Source organism: Ictidomys tridecemlineatus, chromosome 12 (assembly GCF_052094955.1).
Source record: "Ictidomys tridecemlineatus isolate mIctTri1 chromosome 12, mIctTri1.hap1, whole genome shotgun sequence".
Classification (NCBI taxonomy): Eukaryota; Metazoa; Chordata; class Mammalia; order Rodentia; family Sciuridae; genus Ictidomys; species Ictidomys tridecemlineatus.
In genome coordinates this window covers 101,047,146-101,067,130 of record NC_135488.1, presented here as the reverse complement: position 1 = coordinate 101,067,130, position 19,985 = coordinate 101,047,146, and the positions used below count along the sequence as shown (strand labels likewise).

At 53.6% G+C, this 19,985-nt stretch overlaps 2 protein-coding genes across 2 annotated transcripts in view; one reads left to right on the top strand and one right to left on the bottom strand.

The window, feature by feature from the left end:
- Cib4 (calcium and integrin binding family member 4) overlaps positions 1-2,692 on the bottom strand; it is a 109,781-nt gene extending 107,089 nt beyond the window's left edge. The window contains exon 1 of the mRNA XM_078029523.1: positions 2,564-2,692. The gene's annotated coding sequence lies outside the window, so the exon portion shown is untranslated. The remainder of the gene's footprint in view (positions 1-2,563) is intronic.
- Positions 1-19,376, top strand: part of Kcnk3 (potassium two pore domain channel subfamily K member 3) — a 35,341-nt gene extending 15,965 nt beyond the window's left edge. The window contains exon 2 of the mRNA XM_078029514.1: positions 16,115-19,376. Coding sequence (XP_077885640.1) covers positions 16,115-17,052 — 938 coding nt within the window. The 3' untranslated portion in view covers positions 17,053-19,376. The remainder of the gene's footprint in view (positions 1-16,114) is intronic.
- The last annotated feature ends 609 nt before the right edge of the window (positions 19,377-19,985 follow it).

The window sequence follows — 19,985 nt, the reverse complement described above, 5'->3', positions numbered from 1 at the left end:
TCCCACTCTCCCACGAGACCCCTCCCAGGCTCATCTTCTTCCCTGGAAGAGTGACTCCCCCATCTGTGAGAGCTCCTCTGCTCTCGTTCATCCCTCCCCACCTACCCAGAGACCTGCCTTCGCATTTCCCTACTGGCCAAACTCACATGGAAACAGTCAGGGACAGTACTGGGGAGAGCCCAGCTCTGCCATGTGCTTACTGTGTGACCTTGAACAAGTACTTGACCTCTCTGTGGCTCAGTTCCTACGTCTTTAAATGGGGATAATAATAGTCCCTACTGAATAGGGTTGTTTGAGGATTAAACGAGGTGCATATATCAGCTTGCTCAGAGCGGTGCCTGGCACGTAGTAAGCGCTGTGTAAATGTTAGCGAGTATTGTTTTGAATTGGGGAGGAGGACCAGTGACAGAGGCATTTAATCATTTGAATAAAGTCAAGTGCAGAGAAAGCCAGCCTGCCTGGATTCTACATTGCCGGTGGGGCTGGGAGGAGGAGGGGAGGCAGACAGTACTGTAAGCAGTGACTAGAGAGAGCTGGTCCTGGGGAGGCCGCCTGGGACCCAGGGAGGCTGCCTGGGTCTCTGGAGAGGTTGCTGAGCTTGGAGCTCTTGGCACCATAAAACACAAGCTAAGGACACCAATGCATAAATGGGCAGCCTCTATAAGCCACAGGAGTCGGGAAGTCACTCTCGTATTCGACCCTGGCTGGGCCCACCTGTTGTCCGACTGTGTCCGGTGAGAAGCAGAGTGGCTGAAGAGCTGGGAAGGCAAGTGGCCTGGCAGAGGTCATTGGGAAGCGGAGGGGTGTCTGCCTCCCAGTCTCTGTATGAAGGGCAGCGTCCCCAAGGATGCCGACCAGGAATGGCTGAAACCTTGGTCACTTGATTCTGCATAAAGAACATTTCCAACAGGGCCCAGGGTTGAAGCGTGGTTTCACAGACAGTGATGGAATCTTAATCTCTGAGAAGAGTCTGCATCCCTTTGGGCTGGAGGAAGGCAGAGGGACCCAGAGCTTTCAGGGCCCAAAACTTGCAGGAAGAGTGGGGACCCAGGGGCCAGGTTCTGTGAGGGGCCCTCACTCCCTCATTGCATTACAGGCTTTTCTGCTTCCTGGGACTGTGTGCTCTACAGCCAGCAGGTTCTTGCCTTCTGCCTTGGATGGTAGACTGAGCTCTGCCAGGAGTCTTGGGAGAAGTGGGCAGGATGTTGGAGTATGTGTGCATGCATGTGTGTCAGGGAAAGAGAGAAGGAGAGAGAGAGGGAAAGAGAGAGAGAGAATGCACCTGCCCGTGTGTGTCGGAGGTGGGACCCCATGTCTACAGGCTTGCTCAAAGGAGTCAAGGTCCCAGCAGCTGCCTCAAGTCTGAAGTCCCTGTTGCTTGGAGTCCCTCTCCTCCCGGGCACGATGCCAACCTTCACCATCTGAGCTCCTGAGCCCTGGAGAGGGTGCTGAGCCTAAGAAAAGCCTTCCTTCACATCTCCTGGCATCTGCTCCCAAACTCCCTGCCAGGCCAGAGCTGTCTGGGCCACTAGCCATGACCAGGAAGGAGAGTGAGGAGCAGGTGATGGAGATGGGGCCACCATGCTCCAAGGCCTCCCCACCTCACCCGAGCCATCCATCAAGACCAGTTTCACACATCTGCAAGGTTTCCACTATGGGCACAGGGCAAGGCGGGCCAGCAGGAGAAAGACCCACCTCCAAGTTCAACCCAGGGCCAGGCAGAGTGACAAGCACAGAAGGTGTCCTTCTCCCAGCTAGGGGACAGGGAAAAGTGTGCCAGACGAGGCAGACCCAGACCTGTCCAAGAGGGCAGAGGAGAAGCAGAAGGGAACTCCAAGCAACAGCAAGCCCGTGAGCAAGTGCTCAGAGGAGAAGCTGGCACAGGGTGGGAAGCTCTTGGAACAGCAGGAGCTGGAGTGTTGGGGGCGTTGGGAAGGAGCAGGCCAAGCTGGGGTGGGTTGGGTTGCAGATGAACAGCCTGTGTGCTGGACCAGGCCCCCTCCCCACAACTGATTGTGGAGAACTAAAGTTTCTGCGTGATGAGTGGTAGCTCAGCACTGTGCTGGAAAACCATGCAGATATAGTAATAACAGCCCCTGCTTCTTGAGCCCCCACATACCAAATCTTGTTTTAGGCACTTTCCATATTACATTTCTTACCCCAAGGTCATCCAGCTACCTGGTAAGAGGTGGGACCAGGGAGGTGGTATGGGTGGTAGGAGAAGCAGCAGGTCTGGTATTAGGAGACCCAGGCCCAGCTCTGGAGCTGCATCTGTGAGTGAGATGTTGACTAGCCAGACTTCACGTCCCCAAGTGTTGAATGGATATCATCTCTGCCAGTGGGCTGCACAGGGCTACTATGCCCCTGACCACTGTAGAGTGCTGCCCATGTGGGTCTCCTAGAACCCAACCAGGGCCCTCCTGCTACACAGCTCACCATGTGGGGTTTGCTGGGATGCCGAGCATAGAGCTGGGCCCTCCATCTGGCATGGCTGGGGCCTCGCCAGGGCACAGTGCCCCTTTGGACCAGAACAAATAAGAGGACTTATAAAAGGAAACAATACCACTTAGCCAGTGTCAAAGGTCAGCAGCCAGAAGCACAGGCCTCTCCTTCCCAGTCTCTCCGGCTGCATTACTCCTGTCTCTGCTTTGCTCGATCGCTCTCTGGCTTTCCTTCCTCTGTAACTCTGACTTGCATGTGACTGTGACTCAGAGTGACAGAACCTGAGTGGCTCAGGCGAGCCAGCAGCTTGGGTCTTCTTGGGTCAGGTGTCCCATGCTAGTCCAATCCACTGTGATCTGGGCCAGGATGACAAGGTACAGGGTGACTTGTCCACTGTCTTTGGTCCACTATGGCTTGGACAAGGAAGAGGCTACCTATGCCCGCCCTTGATGTATTGCAGTAAGAAGGACCAATCCAAAGAGGTAGGCAGGGCCAGGCAGACCTCACATGTGCCCGTCGACAGCCTCCTTGTAGCCCTGGCACCTGCCCTCCGGCTTTCTCTCTTCTCCTGTGCTTTCTGACTCAGGGCCATACTGAAGCCTTCTGGTGGTCTCCAAAGAGAGGCTTCAGGGTCTGCTCTCTGGACAGAAGGGACTGGCCATCCAACCACTGGGTCCATCAGCTGGCAGAGAACAGGAATGAGGCTGAGGAGAAAAGGTTCTTGGCCAGAATAGCATCCTATATCCTCAAATGGAGGGTGCCAAGACTGTAAGACCAGGTCCTGCCCTGAGGGGGTTATAGTAGTGGAGTGTGGGGGTATTTTGCATACTGTATTTCTTACCCCAAGGTCACACAGCTACCTAGTATGAGATGGGACCACGGAGGCAGTGTGGATGGTAGAAGCAGCAGGTTTGGTGTCAGGAGACCCAGGCCCAGGTCTCCTAGCTGCTAGGCATGTGCTATTGTTAATCTCTGGACAAGGTGGATGGTCCCAGGGACACCTTAGGTGGTCAGAACTCTGAAAGCACCTGATGTTGAAGGCCAAAAGACCTAGGTTAAATTCTAGATTCATCCATTTATGCCTGATGACCTTGGGCCAGTAGTATTGCCCTTCTCTGGACCCTGGTTTCCTCTTCAAACTGGAGCTAGTAATGCTCACCTGGAGGGTCATGGTGAGAAGCAGAGATAATTGACAGGATGCCTGGCCTACTTGACACTGCTGCTATTATTAGTAGACACACTAAGAGCAGAGGAGGCCCGTGTCTGTTCTGGTGTGTGGATACCCTCCCTTGATCTTCCCTTCCTCGTTACACCCATCATCTGCATTCTCACTGGCAGCCCCAGACTTAGCTGGCATGGGGGGAAGTCCAGAGGTGAGAAACGCCCACCGTGCTAGGGGCCAGCTGGCCCCCCACACTGCACATGCAGATTGGACTAGAAGGAGCGTTGCTCATGGAGACTTTGCTGTGATGCTATGTCGGCCAACGTCGCCAAGAGAGGCCAAGTGTGTGGCAGAGAAGGATGCTACGTGGGCAGTTGGCAGAAGGGGACGCTCAGGGACCCAGAGTAGGAGGAAGGCTTCCTAAGAGAAGGTGATGGCGGGAAGGAGGCGCACACAGCAGCCAGTGCAGGAGAGCTGCTGAGGTTCCAACGCAGAAGGGAGGTCTTGGCCATAATTCTGTAAATCTAAAACTGTTCCAAAATCAAGTGGATATTGTACAAACAGTAAATGGTGAAACCAACCATACAAACAACACGGAAGGAAGGGGGAAAGAGAGTATGGCCTCAGACATTGAACTTGATCCAATTTGTAGTTACATCCAGGGCCCAGAGGCTTTGACACACCAACCAGGTGCTCATATTGACCCTAAATGATGCCCAGGGCCATCTCTGGAGGCTGCTGGGAGCAGAGCTGCCAGGCTCCCAGCCACAGAGGCTGGCACATTTGTGCATCTGTTTTCACCCTGCTGGTTTCCAGTCCCATCTTCACCTAGTACCACCCACCTCCAGCTCCCACATAGATTCAGCACATCCCGGGGCAAATCTCCACTTTGAGGCTTCTCCCACCTGCCCGCTGGCTGGTGTCTGTTCCCAAAAGGCCAGTCCCAGCTATCCGGTCTCAGCCCTTAGCCTAGCACCTGGCACAAAGTGGTAGGTGCTTAGGAAATGTTGGCTCTATTTATTAATTAAGACAAGCTCAGAAGGAACAAAGTCATGTTTGTCTCACTGACTTTCCAGCGGGTACACTTGGACAGTCATGCGTTACAGATTGTCCAAAACCTGAGCCCTTCAGCTCCAGGGGTCCCTGCTCTCTGCTCAGCCTCCCTGGGCACCATAACCCTCTCTGCCAGAGCTGGCTGTCTTCTTCCAGGGCCAGCCATGAATTCCCTGACAGCCTGTGGCAGCCTCAGCCTGCCACCTCCTGCCATCTGGCTCAGACCAGTGAAGGAGTCCCAGTGCACTCTCAGGCCCTGCCACTGTAGGAAGGGGCTGGGGGAATGGAAGTGGAAAGTACCTGCCTCCCACCACTCACCCACCCCATGTCACCCCTTTCCCAGGACAGCCTTAAGAGCAGTGATTCTTGAAGGTCATGCTCAGATGAGCCTGATCCCTGACCTCAGTCCAGAGGCCCAGGAGGCCACTGAGATGAAAAAGAAAGAGAACAGGACTTGGCCTAGGAAGGCCTGGTTCTGCCATATGCCTGTGTGGCCTTGTCTGAGTTATATCAGCCCTTCAGCTCAGTCCCTATTGCTGGAAACCCAGGATTCAGAATTCAGCCACTCTCTGCTGATGTTGGTAGGGTTGTCCATGATGACAGGCCCCAACAAGGACTTGCACTCAGCCATTCACCAGCCATGTGGGCTTGAGTGAGTTATGAAAGCTAACTGTGCCTCAGTTTTCTCATCTGTAAAGTGGAGATAATGCCTCTGTCATAAAATTCCTGTGGGGCTGGGGATGTGACTCAAGCGGTAGCGCGCTCGCCTGGCATGCGTGCAGCCTGGGTTCTATCCTCAGCACCACATACAAAACAAAGACGTTGTGTCTGCCGAAAACTAAAAATAAATATTAAAAAATAAAATAAAATTTCCATGAAGATTAAATCATGTGTAAAGCACTTAGCACGGTGCCTGACAGACACTGAGGCACCAAGCATTTATTGACACGTGCTTGATAACCATGAGCTTTCCTACCTTAACCACCACCACCACCACTACTGCTACTGTACGCCAGGTATTGAGCCGCTGAGAAGTAGAAGCCAACCCCACCCGCAGAAGGCTCAGAGGCCAGAAAGACCAACAGGAGATCAAACTCAGACACATCAGTCACTGAAGAGGCAAAAGGAAGCAGAAACTCAAGGCCCCAGGAGGCAGGGTCCAGGATCAGAAGGAGGGGCTGGGCAGGCAATAGGGAAAACCTGAGGCCGACAAGATTGTCCAAGTGCCCTGGCCAGCCTTCCGTGCAAACTTCAACAGTGGAATGCACAGAAACTGCTTTGTAAGTGATGGAGGCTGGTGTGGAGGAAATACGAGGAATGATTACTACTCAGAGCACAGTACATAGGAAAGACTCAAAAATGTTGGCAAGATGAATGGATGAATGTTTGAAGGATGATGAGTAATGATCAAAGGGCCCCAGGAGCACTGATTTATTTAGATGGGTGAACTCAGGGAAGGCTTCCCAGAGGGGGTGGCTTTTGAGGTGTGTTTTGATGGAGGAATAGGAGTGCATCAGGTAGGAAAAGAACATAAGTATCCATAATGTGGAAATGGGTCCTCCCAAGAGCTATGAGGACCAATCCCACAGACAGGTTTGGGCTCTTGGCCCTCCTCAAAACTCACCCCTCTCCCATGTGCATGGGACATGGAGGAGCTAACAATTTATTAAATACTAAATATAACTTTCCAGAGAGACCTTGGGGAACTTCTAATCTAATATCCCATCTATAGGTAAGAGAACTAGGCCAACTAGGGCCTGAAGCTGAATCTGGCCCACTGTTTATTTTTGTTAATAAAGTTTTATTAGAATAAGGCCATGTCTATTTGTTTACAAAGCCTCTATGGCTGCTTCCTTGATCCAGTGGCAAAGTTGAGTAGTTGTGAGACACTATCATATGGCCTGGGAAACCCAAAACATTTACCGTCAGGCCCTTTATTTAAAATGGTTTGCTGACCTCTGTTCTATAGCAAGACAGAGGCAAAGTGAGGATGGGCACACACAGGACATCTTGACTCCCAGTTGGATTCTCTTTAACTCCTGTGCACCATCACCTCTCTGTGACCCAACCCTCCCCCATAACTCTGCCCAAACGGTGAGATTTCAGGCGTCCAGGCTCTGGACCCCTACCTGGGCTGTCCACTGTGGCAAGTTCACTTTATATTGGGCTGTAGAATTCCTTCTCAATGCCAGGCTGTCCCTGGCAGATTTATTTAATTAAACTGCACTACATCAAATCTGAATTTGTTGTTCTGAACTCAAAGATACCCTGTCCAGGGCTGGGGCTGGGGATCAACGGTAGCGCACTTGCCTGGCAAGTGTGAGGCACTGGGTTTGATTCTCAGCACCACATATAAATAAATAAATATCAACAACTAAAAAAAAAAAAAAGATACCATGTACAGCTGGTCATAAGGACACACAAGACACAGGTCTGCCCTAGGGCAGATCCCAAAGGCCCAAGGACAGCTGCAGGGCAGCGTCCTTCCCAGGATCATGCCCTGCAGTGTGTTCCTGCCCACTTCCCTCTGGGGCCTCGCATTCCATTCATCCTCCCTGTTTCCATCCCATTCAAACATCGGGTCCATCTCTGGGATGCCCACCTCCCCCTAATTCAATAAATCAGCAGAGATTTATCAAGCACCGACTCTAAGCCAAGCACTCTTCTATGTGTGGGGGAGATACCAGTGAACAAAAGAGACAAAAAAATTCCACCCGTAGAGCTGGGAGTTTCACTCATAAGTACAAGGGCATTCCAAACACTGGTTTTTGTTTGGGGGTTTGGGGTTTTGTTTGTTTTTTGTGGGTTGGTGTTTTGTTTTGGTTTTTTGGTATCGGGGATAGAATCCAGGGACACTTTACTACTGAGCTACAGCCCCAGTCCTTTTTATTTTTATTTGAAAACAGGGTTTCACGAATTTCCTGAGGCTAGCCTTGGACTTGTGATCCTCCTGCCTCAGCCTCCCAAGTCACTGGGATGACAGGCCTGTGCCACCACATCAGCAGGTGTCCCCCACACTGTGTGCTCTCTCTCCCCTCTCTTCCCTTCCTCTTTTCTCTCTTTACCTTTCCCCACCCACCCCCCACTCTCCCCACCTGAACTCTTGAATTCTCTACTTCTGTCTAGCTCACACCCGGGCCCTTGACAACTGGGCCATGCCAAGGTCTCTAATGAATCCTCCTGCCCCCACCCAGGGGTGCCATGTCATACATCTCAGCACCTCTTTGAGCACCTACTTCCCTTACTCGGGAGCTGTCAATGGCTCCCCATTGCCTTCCAGGTAAGATTTCTACCCTGAACCTGCCTTTCAAAGCTCCTCAAATTTGAGCCCTCTCCCTCCTCAATGACCTTCACTTTTCAACAGAACTTCTTGCTCCAGCAGGAAGATGTGTATTGTCGTTAGGTTTATAATATTCATCATCTTCTATTTATAAAAGTAATAAAATTTTTGCAAAACATAGAAAGTATAAAAAGAAAATTAAAATTCATCATGAGCCCATTATTCAGGATAAACTCCATGAGCTTTTAGGATATTTCCTCCTAGCTCCTTCTGCTGCGGGTATGCATGTATACATACATTTTTTATATGCATATAGTTAGTATGGGGTCCCACCATACAGAAGGGGTTGTGCCTCCCATCTTTAACGTGATATGAGGTTTTCTATGTAATTAAGAGACTCCTCAGGAACAGCACTTTAATGGCTGCACAATATTCTGCCCCATAAATATACCTTAATATGTTTAACCAAACCCTATTGGTGAACATTTGGACTGTTTACAATTTTTCACAATGAAAATGCTGCTATAAACATCCTTGTTCATAAATCTCTGTTCCCATCTCTGGTTTTTTTCCCAGCAGAGATTCCTAGAAGTGGCACCGCAGGGTCCCCTGATAGATGCATTTGTAAGGCTCTCGAGCACCAGGAAGCTGCAGTTCTGAGATCCTGCAGGTCTCCCCAGCCCGACATATGAAAATACCCCGCCTGTTTTCTCTGCCCCTACCAATAGGTGTCCAGTTCCCAGCAGTTTCCCTGTCAGTCCTGCATTTCCCATCAGCCCCTTGGAGCTCAGGGAAAATGCACCCTCCTCCATGAAGCCCTCCTGACACCCTGAAGTTCTTCACCTCCAGCCCTCCTCTGTTCATCTCAGACCCCACCTAAAAACTGATCAACTTTGCCACACATTTGAATAATACGGGCAGTGCTAACCTGGGCTTTAGATGGGACTTTGAAGTTTTCAAAGTGCTTCCACTGAAACGGTTCATGTGATATACTCCCAGATGGGAAATGTTTTGAGGTCACCTTGGTTTGATCATCTGGTCTACTTCTCCTGGCCACATCACTGACCTTGAGTCTAGCCTAACCTCAAACTAGCCTTGAGTTCATGGACATTTTAAACCCAGCCTTCCCTATTCCTTGGCCTAGTAGAACAGATTATAGAAGGCTCTCCTTCACAGCATGGGTCAGTCAAAGAGAACAGAGGTCCTGCAACCCAGTCTTTGCTCATCACCAACTTGCTGTGACCAGGGGCTGGTCCCTGTTCCTCTCTGAGCCTTGGTTTACCTATCTATAAAATGGGCAAGTTGAACTGTACCGTCTCCATACTCCAGCACTGATCGCTGCTGAGGTCCCTGTGGCAGGCACCCAAAGCAGCTCTGGGTGCCTCTGAGGTCCCTGCACAAAGCCGGCCTCTGGGACAGGCCCCAGGGAGCTGGCCCAGGAGGCAGGCCTGGCTCCAGGCCAGGCTGTGTCTGCAAACACTGACCTTGGCTGCCGCAGGGATTTTCCATGACACCAGCACCCTCCCTCTCAGCTTCCCCCACTCCACGTGGGCCCAGGGAAGGTGGGGGCTGGGGGCCTTGAGACAGTCCTACACCAGAGGCCCCCCAATCAGTAAGGGGGCACCTGCGGAAGGGAGAGAGCTAAGGAGAGAGAGAATGAAATCCAGGAGGAAGGAAGGGGCAGGGACAGACAAGCTGGTTTGGAGTGGGGGGAAGAGCCACGAGAGGAGATGAGAGGAGATGGGAAGAGAGGCCTTGGGAAGGGGCAGGGCTGAGCCAGGGGACGGGTGCTGGGCTTCAGAGCTGTCCTTCCTGGGAGCTCTGGCCTGGAGGGCGACAAACTCCAGACCCAGTTCTGCACGCTGGTCCCCACCCCCACCCCAACTCACGAGGCTCTGTGGTTTCCCAGGCCCAGCTCTGGGTTTGGCCAAGCCATGGGGGAGGGGGGGTCCTTCTAAGGCCTTAAAGTTGAAGGGGACAGGGTACCAAAGCAAGAGCAGGAACTATGAGTCACCAAAGGACCTCCTGCTGATGGCCACCTCCCCTCCCCCTCTGGATGTCTGCCGGGAGGTTTACTCTCTGCCATTTCAGACTGCAAAGTCCTCCAAAACCTTGGCCTTTGGGGTTGAACAACATTTCCTGAGCAACTGCCCCCTACAGGCCCTGTGTGGAACTCTGAGGGGACTTGCAGCCCTGGGAGAAAGATTCCAGCAGGTTCCTGAACCAGATCTTCCAAGAGGGAGGGAGAGCACCTGCGCTCCCCCCTCCCAATGCCCCAGACCAGCAGCCCTGCCCTCTGCCTCCAAGAGGCCTGAGCTCCTGTGCCCGATGCCTTCCCTCACCCCCTTTAACACACCAATCAGGCTACCTAGGAGCCCCCAGTCCCACCTCCCGGCTCCACACTGATGCCATCTCCAGACTAAAGGCAGCTCTGCTCCATGCCTCTGTCTGTCCCTGAGGAGGCAGAGCACTCGAAGGCCCTTCCTAGGAGACACTCAGCTCAGGCCTGGCTGCCCTCTGCTTTACCGCAGATGAGCCCGACCCTCTCCTCCCTGGAGCCCCCCGCTCCTTGCTGGCTGCCCCACAGGGCCCAGGCAGCACCCCAAAGCCAGGCCCTTCCCCCATTTCCAGCATCAGTCCAGAATTCAAAGCCTTTGGGTGTCTCAGGCCATAGGTCACCTCATCCATCTTCCCTCGGGACAAACATTAGCCCAGCCAGGGCCATATTTACATTAGATAACTGGGTCTGCAGGGAGACAGGATATGGCCGGGCACCGCCAAGCACTGTGTTTCTAATCCACTCCAAGATGGAGATCAGAGTCAGATCTCAAAGTCAGAAATAGGAAGAAGGACCCTACAGGCTCTGGATGTGAAGGAAGAGTGTTTCCCAAACTGTGCTCCAAAGAATGCTTGTTCAGCAAAATGCACTGTGAGGAAAATTCTCCATGATCAAATACGCAGGAAACTTAGCAGCTTCCCCCGGCTTCCACTGGCCTTGCACATTAACACATGGCTGGCGCTGACACAGCCTACACTTAAATCAAATGACAAATCCTCTTTAATCCGGCATTTCCCCAATTTAATTTAACCAAGCAACCCTTTTCTCAACCAACAGTTATTAACATCCCATGGAACTGATATTTCAGAGAATTATCCTTGGGAAAGACTGATCGGGGGTTGTTGATGTTATTAATAATTAATATCTATAGATCCCAATGCCCTAAGCATTTTAAGTCTGCTTAAATCCCCCCAGGAACTCTATGAGGTACATATAGTATTATGGCCATTTTATAAGTGGGGAAACTGAGGCACAGAGAATTAAGAAACTTGGCCAAGGTTAAAAAGCTATTTAGCTTCAAACTACGGAGATCCCCTCCTTATTTTCAGTCTTTCAAACATATAACAATTAATTAAGTCAGTCAGTCTCATGGAATCATTATTATTATCCCATGCCAATCAGATGTTCTATAAGCAGATGTGTTCTTAATTAATTTTGATGGAGAAATACATTATGGCTTTAATAATCATGTATTCCATGTATTCAGTGTCTGCTCTACGTAGTATCAACACGATACTGATTAACACATGGTACTTCATTAATGAAACTTTTTTCATTTCAATCTTGGCTCTGCAAACGGGTAGGGGAACAGAGAAGATAATACAAGGCATTGATAGCATGAGAGAAGGTGGGAGCCTCCTCTCTGCCCATGACACTGAGATGGGGGGAAGTGAGGACCAGAGAGGGGAAGGCACTGGCCAAGACACGAAGTTAGTCAGGGGCAGGTGAGACCCGCAGTCCCTGCTCCCAGCCCCAGGCTCTTTCCTCCACCCAAGGCTGCAGGTGGCAGCCTGGGCTTGTGACCAGCTAGGCCAGAGGCAGGAGGTCAGGCAGGCAGGCCAGCAGCATCTGAGGCCAGTGGGAGCAGGCAGCCCAGCCCTGGCCAGCCAAGGCCATTGCCAAGGGCTCAGAGTGGCTACTTGTGCTCTGACTAGGAAACAGGCCACAGAGAGAGAAGGATCAGCGGGGGAGGGGGGATGGTAGATGCACCCCTTCAGGCTCTGCATGACCCCAGAAGATGGTGACAGCCAGTGTCTGAGCTCCTTGCTGAGGCCAGGAGGAAAAGAACAGCTACCTGGAGTTCCCGTCCTATCTCTTAGTTTCTCGCTACCCTCAAATATTTATACTAATAATGAGGTCTCATACCCAGATATATAATTAATTTTTATGTCCAGTCACCTGGCTTCCTCAAGGCAATTTCTATTTCTCCAGCCAGGTTCCAGAGCCATCTCTTAGCTAAGCTGCTCCCAAGTTGGAGTTGCTGGCCCTAGTTGAATGAACTGACTCTGGTTACCCATGAGCCAGAGATCAGGGAAAAAAAATATTGGTTTTGGAATCAAGTATCCTGGGTTATAGTCCTGGCTCTATCATTTACCGGCTGTGTGAGCTTGGGCAAGTAGCTTTCTCTCTCTGGTCTTTGATTTCCTCATCTGTATAATATAAGGACTGAACCAAATATCACTCAGAGCCTGTCTGGCTCTGAGAACCTTTAAACTTATGGTGGGTTCAAGGAAGGGAGACAGAGTGAGGGAAGGGGAGACAGCCGGGTGAGGACTCAGAGAGGCAGCAGCAAGTGTCTCGTGGTCAATCTTGACTGCCCAGCCCAGGAGGTATACTGTGAGAGAGGATGCCCCAGAGGGACAGCAGAGCCCCTCAGCCAGGGCTGGGCAAGGAGGAGATGGGTAACACCTCTTACCCCCTCCCTCGCAAGGCCAAGCCTGACGTGGGCAAGGACCAGGGCGGCCGACCTTCTGGCAACAGATGGGGCTTGCCAAACTCCCAGCTACTTCCCAGAAGTCTGGGGCCTCCTGGGAGTGGCTCCACCCCGGCTGGCTGTCCTCCAAGCTGGGCACCCACGTCAGCAGGTCCTCCCAGATCCCCTGCCCTTTCACCCAGTGACATGGGACAGGCAAAGGGGCGGGGCATGCTCACCTGGGACCCCATACTTGGAGAGGCCTCCGTCTCCCTGGCCATCTCTCTCCCCTCCCCCTCCTGTTGTGTCCTGTTCAAGTCAGCATCTGAGGCTGAGGCTCCAAGGGTGACGCTCCTCGGTCGCCCTTCCGGTCACCCTTCCTACGGTGCCACACTGACTCCAGTGCCCGGGGGTACACACTGAGTCAGGACGGCTGGGTGGGCTTGGCCAGCTCACAAGGCCTCTCCAGGCCTCCTGACCCCAACTGTGAAGTGGAGCCGGTCTCGACAATGGCCTCCTAGGAAGCTCTGAGGACTAAGTTAACAATGTCCCCGAGGAGTCAGAGCTTCTGATTGCTAAGCCCTGGCCTGCAGTGGGAAGTGATACCCTTGGGGACATCTGACCCCAAGGGGCAGGCCCACCCAGGCCAGGGCCCCCCTGGCCAGGGCAGTGGCTCTGTCCTGGTAAGAGCCTTGGTCAGGCCTGCATGAGTCACTTGCTTTGAGAGTTACTAAGTTCAACAGGAGGAGGCCGGGGGTGGGGATTGTCGCTGCGAATGCTGGGCCCCATGGGAATGGGTGCTGGGCAGTAGCGGTGAAGACAAGCAGCAGGACAGGCACTGTGAGCAAAGGTGGCAGTGAGGGGGCCGGGCAGGTGGCCACTGGGTTTCCTAAAAGGTGTTAGGCCCAGAGAAGTCACAGTCTATGAACAATCGCCCAGCGAGGAGGCAGGGATGGTGTTGGTGGTAGATGGGAGGTCCCCTACCCTGACCCCACAGAGAGCCCTGCTCCCTGGACTAGCTCTCAGGCACTCTCCCCCAGGGTCCCATCATGCTGGTTCCAGTGCACACTCTACAATCCCAAAGCACTTTCATACCCAGTTCCGAAGAACTTTCACGCCTAGTATCTTCTTTACTCCCAAGTACAGCTCGAGCAGGCAGCCAGGGCAGGGATTAATAGCTTTAGTTCAACCCCTGCCCAGTATTACAAGGCAAAGAAGCCCAGAGAGGGAAAGGGATTTGCCCAAGACCACACAGCTAGGGCCAGGCCCACACTCCCCACTCCCTGTGGAGTCTTGTCACCAGTGCTGCACCCGCCCTCTAGCCTGTGCAGTGCTGGCCTTGGGGACTTGAAGGACAGGATAAGCAGCAGCTCTGGCTCGGGACCTGCACAGCTGTCGAGGTGAGTTGTGGTCTGGCTGCTGCGGCCGAGCTGGCGGGCACAATCTGTTCTCACCCTGCTGGGCCAGGGATGGGCCAGGACCGCTGCTCAGCAGCTCCATTGTCCAGGCCTCTGACAAAGGGGACACAGCCACTGGCTCGATGCCACAGTGGGGGTGGGGGAGCCCATTCTAAGGGCAGCCCCACACCTCACACACCCTGAGCAGCTGTTCCCAGACCTCATTGAGCTTTAAGATTCAAATGGCCCTAGGCTGGCAGAGATGCCAGCTTAACAGGAACACAGCTGCCCCCAGACCTGGTGCTGTCTTGGAAATGTGACAGTCACCTGGCACTTCATCCATTCTTCATCAGTGAGCCATTATTGAGCACTTAATATGAACCAGGCTTTAGGCTAAGTGCACCGCCTACATTATTTCACTTATTCCTCCCCAAAACAGGTGACTCATTAGCCCCATTCTACAGATATGGAAACTAAGGTTAGAAAGGTTTCTCTCTTCTCTCTCTCTCTCTCTCTCTCTCTCTCTCTCTCTCACACACACACACACACACACACACACACACACACACTCCAGTCATGGCAGATCAGATACAAAAGTGTGCAGTCCCCTGCCCTGCAATTTAGACATCAAGTGCATTTTGGGTCCCCATGGGGGCAATGTGGCTGACAATGTGGAGGTGGGAGTTAGAGAGGAACATGACAGGCCTTCCAGTGACACCCCCCACAAGGTAGTGTTTAGATGTATGTCATCCAGGGCCCTAGAGTTCAAAGTTGAACATTACCAATTCCAGTCAAATAAGCAGAAATCACTTTCAGCTGTGAGGAATCCAGGAGGACTGCATGGAACAAGAAGAGTTTGGTTAAGATTTCTTAAGGCTTCGAAAAAAGGCAAAATTGGAAATGCTGCCAGCATTATTTTATTAGCATAATTCTATTAATAAAAGAAATCAATACCTCCACAGCTTGGTGAAAGACAGAGGTTCAGAGCAGTGGACCTCATTTTACAAATAAAAAAAAAAAACATAATCAGAAAAGGAGAGTAATTTGCCCAAGGTCACAGCCACTAGTGACAGGGCCCGAACTTGTTTCCAGAGTGTCTAAGTTCCCATCCAGGGTCATTTTCTGTCCAGGTAACCAGGCAATGGTTGGCTCAAAGAGAGGCTTTGCCTCTGCTTGGCTCCCGACTCTGTGAGTACTGGGGGTGGGGGTGGGGTTTACAGAGACTGCCTGGTTAGTGACAGTAACACACCTGGAAGGACACTCAGCTCCTGCTTGGCCAAGGGTAATGTCATCCCCATGAGGGCATATCCTACTTTGGGGCCAAGACCAGGGAAGACTCCAGGCCCCAATACCAGATTGGGAGCTGCAAAGACCTGGAGCACTTACTCCTCTGTCTGGGAAGGCCATCTTTATCAGCCACTGCGGGGCCAGCAGCCCCAGGGGCCTACCAGTCCCATAGCTTTGGCTGGCAGCAGGGAAATCATCCAAGGCTGGTCCCTGCCTCATTTTCCCTCGCTCCACAGTGAATCCCAGGATGTCAGAACCCATTCATCCAAACACCTCCCCTCAGAGTCAAGGTCCAAAGAGCTCAGGGAGCATGTCGGGGGTGGGGGCACTAAACTAGAACCCAGTTTTCAAGTGACTCTGGTACTCACACTCCCTCAGCTGCCTCTGGACACAGTGTCCAGCAGTTCTGAGAGCCAGCTCCTTCTCCAGCTTCATAAAACCACCTGGGTTTTGAAGCCAAGCAGATTCGAGGTCAGACCCAGGTTGACCTGGGTTGCTCTGCTTCCAAACAGGGTGATCTTGGAAAAAATTACGGGGCCCTTCCAGTTTCTTCCTTCTTACCTGCCTTCTGAAATTGTCACAAGATTACTTGCACAGGCTCAGGGACTAGGGACGAAGATATGCCCACAGGGGTTGAAAGGCTCAGGATCTGCAGGATGGGGAGGGAAGGCGAGGAGGAGGAGGCTCTCCGGAAAGGCAGCCCCACAGCTTGTGCTTTCTCTCCTCTTCCCGCTCTCCCCAGGCTATGGCCACGCAGCGCCCAGCACGGATGGCGGCAAGGTGTTCTGCATGTTCTATGCGCTGCTGGGCATCCCGCTCACACTCGTCATGTTCCAGAGCCTGGGCGAGCGCATCAACACCTTCGTGAGGTACCTGCTGCACCGTGCCAAGAAGGGGCTGGGCATGCGGCGCGCCGATGTGTCCATGGCCAACATGGTGCTCATCGGCTTCTTCTCGTGCATCAGCACGCTGTGCATCGGCGCCGCCGCCTTCTCCTACTACGAGCACTGGACCTTCTTCCAGGCCTACTACTACTGCTTCATCACGCTCACCACCATCGGCTTCGGCGACTACGTGGCTCTGCAGAAGGACCAGGCGCTGCAAACGCAGCCGCAGTACGTGGCCTTCAGCTTCGTCTACATCCTCACGGGCCTCACGGTCATCGGCGCCTTCCTCAATCTCGTGGTGCTGCGCTTCATGACCATGAACGCCGAGGACGAGAAGCGCGACGCGGAGCACCGCGCGCTGCTCACGCACAATGGGCAGACGGGCAGCGGACTGGGCGGCCTCAGCTGCCTGGGCGGTGGCACCGGTGGCGGTGGCGACAGCGCGCACACCACGGACACCGCCTCGTCCACGGCTGCCCCCGGGGGCAGCGGCTTCCGCAACGTGTACGCCGAGGTGCTGCACTTCCAGTCCATGTGCTCGTGCCTCTGGTACAAGAGCCGCGAGAAGCTGCAGTACTCCATCCCCATGATCATCCCGCGGGACCTGTCCACGTCCGACACGTGCGTGGAGCACAGCCACTCCTCGCCCGGAGTGGGCGGCCGCTACAGCGACACCCACTCGCACCGCTGCCTCTGCAGCGGGACGCAGCGCTCCGCCATCAGCTCGGTGTCCACGGGCCTTCACAGCCTGTCCACCTTCCGCAGCCTCATGAAGCGCAGGAGCTCCGTATGAACCCCTGCGCGGGGCCTGGACCACCTGCCAGTGGGGGCCGGGGCTCCTGACCCGAAGAGCATCGGGGGAGGGGGGTCGGCCAGGAGCACCCCCACCAGCCGCCTTCGGTCCTTGGGATGCCCCCAGTCCCCCACCACCACTGTCCCCCACCTCCCCAACTCCAACTGTGCCTGCTCGCACCAGCCGGCAGGAGACCGGGCTCTGAGGACTCCTGGAGCCCCCATCCGAGCCCAGCATATTCCAAGAAATGTGAAACTTGGGGGGTCTTAGAGGGAAGGCAGAAGCTAGGAGGGAGCCTCCCAACCCTTTTGGAAATCTAAGAAGCTCCCCAGTCCTCAGAGGCCCTGCTGGTACCCAGACCCCCACCTCCCCAGGGGACTTAGTGTTCCACGTTGGTTTGCATCTCTCTATTTATACCTCTGTCCTGTCGGGTCTCCCTCCGTTCCTTGGCTCCAAAAGCCAGGGTGTCTTTGTCCAGGTCACCCCCACTCAGTCCCACCCCTCACCCCCTCATGCCCAGCTGTGCCTCCCGGCCTCTCACTACCTTCTGTGTTGTTTTGCATGGCTTCACCTTATGGAGAAAGTGGAAACCTCAGCAGCCCCTAAAGCTAGCCCCCAGAGGGCAGGACAGAAAGAAAGAATAGGCAGGTGGCAGGAGGGGGAGAGGGGAGCAGCGGAGGAAAGGCTCTAGGGCTTTGGGCTGCAGGGCAGCGCCTCGGGTGGGTAGACCTAGTGGCCTCTAGTGCATTATCTGGGGGAAGGGGAGGACTCCAGCCTTCCACACACTGCTCTTGAAATCCAGAACAGGACACCAACTGGCCACCCCTGGCTGCTACTGCTACTCATTACCAACTCTTAAATTTGTGGAGTGGGTTTTTAGCTTCCCCAAACCCCATCTCGTCTATTCATTCGTTTGAGTCTCACAAAACTCCAAATAGTTCACCAGGGCTGGAATTCTTGTCTCTATTTCATAGACGAGGACACAGGTGAAGTGTCCTGCCCAAGGTGACACAGAGAGCAAAAGGCAAAGGGGAACAAGAACCCTCTTGCCTGTCATAGCCTGAGTGATGTTCCTTCCAGCTTAGAAGCAAGGTTCCTGCCCCACACATGCAGCATCCTGTGGGCAGCCGAGGTTTAAACCAGAACCACAAGCCCTGGACAGGGACCTTGCTAATGCGCAGCTTCTGCTACTCCTGTCCCAAGACAGGGACTCTGAAGGGGCCCTTGTCTCTGGGCTACCTGCTTACAAGCAGGAAAGTCCTTGGGACCAAGGTAAGCAGTCAAGGTCAGGAACTGCAGCTTTGGGCAGTTGAAAATTGGGCAGAGAGGCAAAGACAGCCTGTCTTTGCTGTCCTACTGGGACATCGTCCCTAGCCCCGCAGCAGCCATTGTGGGTACCTGTGTCCCAAGTAGCTACAGATAAGCTATGGCCAAAATCATGAATACTCCTCCGAGCAGGAGGCTTAGACCTCTGTGCCCTCTGCCTGCCCCACCTGCAACTCAGAGGCTCAGGTGGAGTGTGGTGGGTGGGGGCATGCCCTCTACTCTCCCCACAGCTAGAGCTGGTAGAGTAGCTGGGACAGCATCAGGGTGGAGGTGAGGGACCTCTCCTTCCACAGCTCGGCCTTCCCGTGCTGCTCCAGGGTCAGCTCCTCAACTCTGCTGAGCAAGGTCAGCCCTGGCATTCAGTGAAGCTGGAGAGAGGGGCCTGAAGGATGGTCAGCCTCAAGCTCCACCTCAGCAATGTCCTCTAGGCCCTGGGAACCCCAAGAGGGAAGAAGTCCGGCCTGTCTGTGATCCCATCTCAGTGTAGAAGACCTGGCCCTGGTGCCAAGTGGGGTGGGGCCCAGGGCCTAGAAGAGTGCCCTCTGTTTTTATGTTGGGGGTGGGGGACAGTGCTAGCTGCCTCTGTCCTATGTGTGACCCTGCCCTCGAGGGGTCAAGTCCCGTCAGACCCGAGGGAACCACAACCAAAGTTGCAGAGAGATGGTGGAGAAAGAGGCAGAAGGCCCTGGGGCAGAGCACAGCAGCCTGCTGGTCTCCAACTGGGTCTTTCCTTTCCAGGGAACTGGAAGGCCAATGTCACTTCCCCGTCTCACCCCACACACACCGCAGGCAGTCTTTCTGCTTCCCCAATGCCTTATGCCTGGGCACACTGCCACAGAATATGCAATATGTGTGGGTGACATGTCCCCACACCCACACCCCACCCGGGCAGCCCTGAATACCCCAGGCTGTGGCTGCCAGGCCTCCCCTTGGCTCCCCTGCCTATCTGTCTTCACACTGAGAATGGCGCCTAATAAATGCTGTCCATGGAGACCAGGGTCAGGCTCCAGCTCTTCTGTTATCACAAACCCTTACGGCAGTCAGAGGGCAGCCACCCCGTGGTCCCCAGTCCAGGTCTACAAACACACCTAACTGATCGCCTCGGGCTAATCAGGCTGGTCTGCGGGCCTTGGGGAGAAGCCTAATGGGGAACACTCCTTTCCCTTTTGGGACTTCTCAGAAGATCCAGATTTTCTTACTATCATCCTGGAACACACTATGAGAACAAGCGCTTAGACATCTCCCCATCCTTGTACATCAGTAAACTGAGGCTCATAGAAGGGCAGGTCATTCGTCCTAAGTCATACAACCATGAGTGGCAACCTAGGAGAACCGAGAATCCTCACTCCCATGTCCCTCTCCTCACACAGCCTGCAGTGTCCAGCCTGGCTGGACACACCCCAGCTACACCGACAGCTAGGAGTGACATGCCATTCTCTTTCAGTGGACTCCCTGCCTCAATGACCTGATTGACCCAAAAAATGTCTCTTTCAAAGAAGACATATCACAAACACCTTTCTTCAGGGTACATCTTTTCTCTGGATCTAGAGGTTATACCTCAGATTTAGGTCTGGGCCTCAGAGCCCGGAGCAGACCCACCCTGGCCA